The 9,382-nt window shown below is 42.5% G+C and overlaps 1 protein-coding gene across 10 annotated transcripts in view; it reads right to left on the bottom strand.

Moving 5' to 3' along the window:
- Positions 1-29: 29 nt before the first annotated feature.
- The window catches only part of LG12H20orf96 (linkage group 12 C20orf96 homolog), a 50,273-nt gene continuing 40,920 nt past the window's right edge, over positions 30-9,382 (bottom strand). For all 10 annotated transcript variants that reach the window (XM_073607307.1, XM_073607306.1, XM_073607303.1 and 7 more), the window contains 3 exons: positions 8,514-8,600; positions 4,918-5,036; positions 30-3,807 (listed from right to left, as the gene is read on the bottom strand). In XM_073607307.1, the coding sequence (XP_073463408.1) occupies positions 3,747-3,807; positions 4,918-5,036; positions 8,514-8,600 (267 nt within the window). In that variant the 3' untranslated portion in view covers positions 30-3,746. The remainder of the gene's footprint in view (positions 3,808-4,917; positions 5,037-8,513; positions 8,601-9,382) is intronic.

The following is a 9,382-nucleotide window of genomic DNA, read 5'->3' as shown; positions in this document are numbered from 1 at the left end:
GATAAAACCCCACCCCCGTTGCTCGGTCAAACCTCCCATCACCTCGGTCGGCCAGTCAAATCTCTCGGTCGCTCGTCCATCAGCCCCGCACTTACCCCATTCATGCCGCGGGCAGCTTCCTCCTGCGTCTTCTCTTCGGCTCCCAGCCAATGCGGTCGCTTCTCCTCTCGGCCAATCGAGTCTTAAGACCCACTTCCTGATTGAAGGATAAGCAGGAAGACACTAGGGAATATTCATTTGCTATTGTCACACAAGTGGGTGGGCTCAGGGTGCAGTGCTTTGCGCCCCAAGCCCACCCTTTTGTGAAGCCAATTAGAGGCTCGGGCTCTAATCATGTGTGTCAAAAAAAAACCCCATAGAAATCCATGCGTCCAGCTCCCTGCATGTAGATTAGGGGCCAGGTGCATGGATTGGGGGGCTGCACCCCTGCACCCCTAATGGAGTGGCCGTCAATGATTGGGAGAAAGTGCTGTGGTCAGGTGAGACCAAAATTGAGCTCTTTTGCATTAACTCGACTCCGTGTTTTGAGGAAGAAAAATGCTGACTATGACCCTAAGAACACCATCCCTACAGTCAAGCGCGGAGGTGGAAACATTAAGCTTTAGGGCCATTTCTCTGCTAAAGGTACAGGCAGACTTTACTGCATTGAGGGGCCAATGGTCGGGTCCATGTCTTGTAAAATTTTGGATGAGAACCTTCTTCCCTCAGTCAGAACGCTGAAGATGGGTCGTGGATGGGCCTTCCAGCATGACAATGACCCAAAACATACCAAGGCAATGCAGGAGTGGCTCAAGAAAAAGCACATTAAGGGAGTTGTAAACCCTCATGGTTTTTCACCTTAATGCATTCTAACGCAACCCTGCACTCAGTACGTAGCGCACCTCGCAACCCTGCGATCGGTACCTAGCGCAACCCTGCACTCAGTATGTAGCGCAACCCTGCACTCAGTACGTAGCACAGACCGCAACCACTGCAATCTGTGCATTACACACTCCTGACCCCTGCCACCTCCACCATATAAATGGGCAGGGCAAAGGGGGTGGAGTCAGGTGCAGAGCCAAGGGCGCGACAAAATGAGGTTTTGCCTAGGGTCTCAAAAATCCTTGCACCAGCCCTGATCAAAAATGATCAGCAGATCCAGAGATTTAGAGAGCTGAAATTACATGCAGTATTAGCCTACATTTAGGAAGAAATTAGATTTTTTTTCTATTGGATATGTTTTATAGCAGAAAGTAAACAATATTTTTTTTTTCAAAATTGTCGGTCTTTGTTTATAACACAAAAAATATATAAAAATGCTGAGGTGATCGAATGCCACCAAAAGTGGGGAAAAAAAAAAGGACATAAACTGTATTTGGGTACAGTGTCGCACGACTGTGCAATTGTCAGTTAAACTAACGCAGTGCCATATCTTAAAAAATGGCCAGGTCATGAAGAGGGGTAAATCTTCCGGAGGTCAAGTGGTTAATATGATGATTTGTAACTTCACTGACCAATATGGGCCTTAAGGTGTAGAAACTACTGATCATTTAAAATTTGTGATTTTTTTTTACTGAAAGTAAAATATGTTTAGACATTGTTTCACTACTATTCACATGCACAATAACAGCTGCTTTAGTATTGCATACTTTGCCCATGCAGGAGAAAGCAACAGATATACATAAAGGGTAACTCCACTTTTGTGGGGGAAAAAAAAAAAAAAAGCAAAGAAAAAAAAAAAGTCAGCGTATACAATTGCGACACAAGTCATATTGCAATTGAATGTGATGAAAAATGGCCTTTCCTTTTCACTCTGCAGCGCTGTAATTTTCTGAAGATGCAATGCAATATGGCCGCCTGGAATGTGTACAGAACGCCCCCCCAGAAATGTCCTGCTTGGCTTGTGTGATTGGCTCACCAATTTTCCCAGAAATCTGCACTAAAATACAAGTCAGATTTCTGGCATCCCCTGCAACAAAAATGTAATTTTTGGTGAGATAGTTTAAAGAGGAACTGCAATCTGCTCACATGATTTGTAATAAAAACATCTTTGCCATTCTAAAGCTTCCCTCCAACCACTTTGCATGATATTTTATATATACTGTGGTTCTGTACTTGCCAAATATGCTGCAGAAATCTCCCTCCACTGAGTCTGGCTGCCGCCATCTTAACTGTGGGCAGCTGCAGCCTGTTCACTTCCTGGATTTACACAGAGGCACACCTCCAGCTCTGCAGCTCTCATTGGTCCTCTTATGACTCATCCCGCCCTCCCTTCCTGACAAACTCTCATGAGAGTGAGAGAGCTGTGCATGATGTCATAAGCCTAGGCTTTTTTCCAGACAAGAAACAGGAAGTGAGCTGTATAAGGTATTTACTGGCAGAAAAAAAAACGTTTTACTATCCAAAGTTAAAACAACAACAAGGGCAGAAGATTTAATAGATGGAAAGATGAAAAAATGATTGAAGGTTCGCTTTCAATAGGAAATCACAGATAAAGGGATGCTGACCCTGCAGTTTTCTTCATTAGAGCCCTGCAGGTGCACAGCTGGTTGATCATTCTGAAACCACAATCATTAGGCTCACTTAGCACGGGGGGCACAGAGGAACAAACAGGGATTTCTTCAGAATAACAAAGAGGTAGGAATCGGCAACAAAGTTTGTTAAAGCAGAGCTCCAACGTATAATATATATATATTTTTTCTAAATTCCTAAGATCATATAATCAAAATGTACCACTCATTTTTTTTTTGGGCAAAATATCCCCCGATGTCTGTTTTCGTATATAAAAGCAACTTATATAATTGCTTCGTGGAAGTTCTCATCTTGCCTGTGGGCATGTGAAGCCCACAAGCAGACACTTCCCGGATACGGTGATGCTGTGCTACCAGCATGCACCACACGTTCCCGCGCATGCGCATTGAGTCCGCGTCGCAGCGCCGTAAGCTTCCGACGTTGCCATCACAAAGGGGATGTGCCCGCCCTGTTGTGATGGCAACGAAGCCCTCGGCGCTGCCCGGTGGCTCCTGGAAAATGATAACAGTCATCTCCCAGGAGCACTAGGGAGCACGGGCGCCGAGGGAAACGACGTCAGGCGCCTTGGAGAGGAAGAGGCAGATTACGAGGGACCCCCTAGCAACAGACCTGAAAAGGTGAGTAAAAAAAAAAAAAAAAAGTTTCCAAAAGTTGTTATTTGTATTTAATGCTGTTGAATATTGTAATTTTTTTTTTATGACTGGAACTCCGCTTATAAAACCTTATAACATGCATAGAGCACATAGAGGGGGGGTGTTTTTTTTTTTCTCAACAAACGTGGAGTTACGCTTTAATTATCAGCCACCTCTGCTGCTTATATGTACAGTCATTACCTGGGGACAAGAAGAGACATACATGGTACGTTCAGGTATGGGGGAAACATGTGACTCACTCGCCCTTCCTCCCATGTGACAGCACTGGGGCTTGCTGATTGGCCATTCAGCCCTATTACAGAGGAAAGGGGAGGGAGCCGGTCGCCCTGTGAAAGCTCCAACTAGTATCGACTTGGAGATTACACAGGGAATGGAGCAATGGATAGGCAACTATAAGCAGCTAAGTAGGCTGACGGTAAAGTAAATCTATTATCTATTCTACTGGTGCCTTTTAAGAAACATCCAGTATGATTTTTGTATTGTTTGCATAACCAAGATCACATTAGCCATCTAGAGGTTTATTCCATGACATAGTCCGTGTTCATTGGTGGCTGTTCCAGGCCTCTTGTAATGTCCCCGGAGCTATACAGGCATTTTCTTGCTGTGGGGGATATTGAGGACCACATCTTCATCAGGAGGGCAACTGAAAAGAGGAAAAAGCCTATTAAGTAGACATATCATTACAGTGCTTGATATTCAGTTGTCCTTGGACCGCGGACGCTCATTCGCAAATGACAGATATGAGTAATACTAAATACATTAGCAGGGGTCTCAAACTGGGCGGCCCTCCAGCTGTTGCCAAACTACAAATCCCATCATGCCTCTGCCTGTGGGAGTCATTCTTGGAACCGTCAGCCTTGCAATGCCTTATGGGACTTGTAGTTTCGCAACAGCTGGAGGTCCGCCCGTTTGAAACCCCCCACATTAAAGTGATTGTAATCCCTTAAAAGTGAAGTATTGGTTTTTTTTTTTTTGTTTTTAGATTCATACTTACCTAGGTGGATGCAGCATCGGTCCCCCGGCGCCTCTAACACTGAGAACTGTGCGATCGAACACCGAAACCGATCGTTTGGTACTCACAGCCCGGTGTCGGTGCAGGGATCTGGCGGATCCAGACTCCATGGTTGTGATGAAGCAGAGCCTGGACCGAAAACGGGATGTAGGAGTGCACTCCTGTGATCCATAGGAGAAGTACAGACAAACAAGCTTTGACTGTACTTCTCCTTTAATTAAAATCACCCCTCCAAAAAACAAAAACATGTTATACTTACACTGTGTAATGGTTTTATACTGAGCAGCCTCAATCCTCCTTGTCTCGGACTCCCCCGCCGAGTGCCCACCATAGCAAGCCACTTGCTATGGGGGCACTCGTGTAATCTTGCTCCCGTGCCTGCTTCCATAGACACACAGAGCACTTCTCTACCCCACCGCCCACTCCCTCTTCACTGGCTGTCAATGACAGCAGTGGGAGCCAATGGTTCCCATTGCTGTCTCTGAGCCTATGAGGAGGGAGAGAGCAGAGAGCCGCTGGATCGAGATGGGGCTCAGGTAAGTGTAAAATAAGGTAAAAAAAAAAATCTTCAGCCTTTAGAACCACTTCAGGAAAGGCAAATATTTCATAAGTAAGCATGCGCAGTTACAGTAATACATGGGTTATTCGGATTCTCGCATAGGCTACCTAATATGATTGAGATATATATATATATATATATATATATATATATGACAATAAGTATAACAGATATGTGCTCACCTAGGTTTGTCAAGAAGAAGTTCTCTGCAAAATCTGTCTTTCTCCTCCTTCCAAGACTTACACAGGGAGTCTCCTGATTCCCACAGAATTAACACCTCATCTTGCAGCTCCACCACCACCTGTAGTAAGATTTTGGAACTTATAAAGTGTATTTCTGGTCAAAAACTAAAATGACTTACAGTATATAAAGCTATAACATATAACAGTGCTTCCAGTTTACATTTATAGCATGAAAATACCCTGCCAGTAAAGTCCTTAGAAAGCTACTTCTTGCAACTGAGTGGTTACTCTCTACCACAGGGCTCTCAAACTGGTGGCCCTCCAGCTGTTGCAAAACTACAAGTCCCATCATGCCTCTGCCTGTGGGAGTCAAGCTTGTAACTGTCAGCCTTGCAATGCCTCATGGGACTTGTAGTTTCGCAAAACAGGTGGAGGGCCGCCCGTTTGAGACCCTTGCTCTACCAGCTTGTCTGAATATTTGATCAGTGAAGCCACCCCATAAATTGTTCCTCCCTACAGAATATACTACTCCTGCTGCGGTTGCCAGCGTCTTACATCACCACTTTCTGCCCCGCTCTCCTCCTACAACATCCCATATGACCCTCGTCCCCAACGGCAGTCAAGCGGGTCGCTCCACATTTCCACCACGGAGACTGACAGAGGAAGAGGCATCTCCCATTACCACACTCATAGCTCCCAACTGTCCCTGATTTCAAGGGACTGTCCCTGATTTGGAGCAATGTCCCTCCATCCCTCATTCCTCCTCATTTGTCCCACATTTTGGTCTGATCTATATAGATGTATATAAAATGCACTTTTTATCTATCAAAAAGTGTTTTCCAGCGCTAAACCTTTCATCTGATTTCTAAATTGCTGCATTTGTAAATTCCAAAAGCCAATATGAAGGAATAGTAGTGGTAAAAAAAAAAAAACACTTGTGGGTTAAACCAATCTTGTTTTTTGGTACAATTCTCCTTTAAGGGGGCGTGGCAAGGGGTGTGTCCTATACCTGCATACTTTTGCTGATAGGCGTTACCACAATGCATATGAGAGCTTCATACCCCATTTGATGCGGCAGAATGAGATGACGCAGCAGTGATGCTTATATCTGCTTCTTTAGGGTGCAAGCAGAGAACTGTAGCAAACGTAGAAAAGGATTTCTTCTAAAAATGGTTCTATCATGAGCTGTAAATTCTATTGATTAATTTGCAGGTCTCATAAGATTTAACCACTTCCATACCGGGCCTATTCTGGCACTCCTCTCCTACATACAAAAATCATCATTTTTTTTTTTTTGCTAGAAAATTACTCAGAACCCCCAAACATTATATATGTTTTTTTTTTTAGCAGACAACACCCTAGGGAATAAAATGGCGGTCATTGCAACTTTTTATGTCACACGGTATTTGCGCAACAATTTTTCAAACGCGTTTTTTTCGGAAAAAAAAAAAAAAACAGTTTCATGAATTAAACGGTAGCCCAATTTTTTTGTATAATGTGAAAGAAGATGTTACGCCGAGTAAATAGATGCTCAACATGTCGCTCTTTAAAATGGCGCACACTTGTGGAATGGCGCCCAACTTTGATACTTAAAAATCTCCATAGGCGATGCTTTCAATTTTTTTTACAGGTAACATGTTTAGAGTTATGGAGGAGATCTAGTGCGAACCTTGTTGCTCTCGATCTAACGCACACAGAAATACCTAACATGCGTGGTTTGAATGATGTTTACATATGTGGGCGGGACTTACGTGTGCGTTCGATTCTGTGCGCAAGAACACAGGGGCGGGGGCGGTTTCAATTTTTTTTTTTCTTATTATTGTTTATGTTATAGTCATTTTTGTTATTTTTACACTTTCTTTTTAAATTTTTTTTTTTTTAATCAGTTATGATGTGTGACAGGTCCTCTTTATGGAGAGATGTGGGGCTCTATAAGACCCCCACATCTCTCCTGCAGGCTGGAAAGCATCAGATCAAAAAAAAAAATGACAGATCTGATGCTTTCCAGTCAAGATTGCTGCTTTGTTGACATCCGTGGGCCGGACGTGACGTCATAACGTCGCTCCCGGCCTCCGATGGTCATAGAGATGACTGGTGACCACCGGAAATCTCTATGCTCTTCATCCGGGGGCGGTGGATTCTTTCTCCAGGTCCCCGATGGCACAGGAGAGCCCGGAGAAGCACCCACCCCCCTCCCGCCACCTTAAGAATGATTAAGCGGCTGAACTGCTGCTATGATCGTTCTTACGGTGCACAGAATCGCCGACAAAGAAGATATCTGATTGATGCCTGCAGCTGCCCCCATCATTCTGATATCACCACTGAAAGTCAAAGACGTCTGGAAGCGGTTAAAAAAAAGAAAGCACATGGTTATGACTTTAGATATCCTGAATATTAGATGTAAACCCTCGTATTGAATCAATGATACCATTTCCTGCAGCTCTGTGAATGCCTTGCCCCAAACAGGGTCCGTCTTCTTCCCAAAATGCTCATGCAGTACAGGTGCAGGCTTCACAACAAATCTTATTTTTTCCACGTTTGCCACATCTCCTGCCACATGACATCCACAAAACTAAGGATGGATCGCTAATTGGTGGAGATGATTTTTTTTTTTAGACATGTGCAGTTTGTTTCGTTCTGAATTGAAATTTGGATGTATTCGAATTTCCGAATTACAGCAGTACCGAATTTAAACAAATTCAAAACAACGGAAAAAAAAAATTGGACGGAATTCAAATCAATTTCGAATAGTTTTCGAATCGTTTTCAAATTTCCAAAGAGAATAAAATAGAATAGAAAATAGAGGACTAGAATAGAAAAAAATAGAACAGAATAGAAAAGAATAGAATATAATAGAGTAAACCAGAACAAAATAGAAAATAAAAGAATAGAAAAAAAAAATAGAATTAAAAAAACAATAGAATAGAATAGAATAAATATAACCATTTCCCAAAATTCAAATAGAATCAATTTGAATAGAATAGAAAAGAATAAAAAATAACTGAATAGTATAGAAAAAAAAACAGAATAATATAGAAAGAATACAACCATTTTCCGAAATTCAAATTTCGAATAGAATAAATTTATATAGAAAATAATAGAATAGAAAAGAATAGGAAAGAAAATAATAGAACAGGAAAGAAAAGATTAGAATAGGAAGATGGTTATATTCTATTTTATTCTATTCTTTTTTTATTCTATTCTATTCTTTTATTCTCTATTCTATTTTGTTCCGTTTTACTCTATTATATTCTTTTATTTTTTGTGATATTCTTTTCTATTCTATTTTTTCTTTTCTAGTCCTTCATTTTCTATTCAATTTTATTCTCTTTGGCAATTGGAAAACTAATCCAATTCAAATTCCAAAACTATTCAAAATTGATTCGAATTTGAATTCCGAAAATTTTGAATCGATTCGAATGAAAATGAAACAAATTCCGAAGACGAATTAATCGGGTTAAACTAATTTAACTAAACTAATTTATGTAAATAACTAATCGAAACAAAACTAAACACATTTCTTCGTTCTGCACATGTCTAATATTTTCTATTTCAGATGCTAATAAACATGAACCACTTTGACAAGTCCCACTGACCTGCTGGTAGGCCTGAATGTCTTGTTTCATCTCCTTGTTCTGCAGACACATCCGTCTCAGAGACAAAGGCAGACACTCTATGTGTTGCTGTTGGAAAAAGTTAAAGCCAGACAGAAGTAAAAGGCACAAATGAATGCAGCTTTGTATTCTTTAAAACATTATTAAAGCGGTAGTAAACTTAGTAAAGGAAATGCAAGGCAATGTTATAATGTGCTAGTATGCATCACATACTAGCACATTATGTGAAACTTACCTTAAAACGAAGCCCTCCAGCGGAGCGCTGTCACTGCTGACAGGGCTTCCGTATTTACATGGTCTTCCTTCCGGATTGGCAGACTCTGATCCAGTGGCGGGCGGTGGAAAAATTTTTTGGGGGCGTGGCAAACAGTATGCCACAACCCCCCCCTGGTCGCTTGGTAGCACTTACACCATCACCAGCGGCTTCCCCTGCTCGGCGGCCTTCCGTTCTTCTGCTCTCTTTGGGTCATCACGGCGGAGGCGGCTTCCGTTTCTTTCCTCCCTCCTCGGCGGCCATTCAGGAGTCTTCTCTTTTTGGCCAGTCGGAAAACGGATCTCGCACACGCTTCTGATTGGCCGGATCGAGGATCAGTGTTTCAACAGCGAATATTCATTCGCTGTTGTAACACACCTGGGTGGGCTCTGTTTGCATTCTCAGCCTATTAGAGCCCATTAGAGCCTCTGGCTCTAATCAGATGCTTCAAAAAAAAAAAAAAAGTGCCCCGGCATGTGCACTGGGGACCACACCCTGCTGGTTGACTACCAAACCCAGGCACTGGGTTGGTGATATCTTCACTCCCAAGGTGCTTTGAAATCTCCAAACTACGGAGCCCCATCCAGAAATATCAAAA

Source organism: Aquarana catesbeiana, linkage group LG12 (genome assembly GCF_042186555.1).
Source record: "Aquarana catesbeiana isolate 2022-GZ linkage group LG12, ASM4218655v1, whole genome shotgun sequence".
NCBI classification, from domain to species: Eukaryota; Metazoa; Chordata; class Amphibia; order Anura; family Ranidae; genus Aquarana; species Aquarana catesbeiana.
Note: the sequence above shows the minus strand (reverse complement) of the source record. Positions and strands in the feature narration are given on the sequence as shown.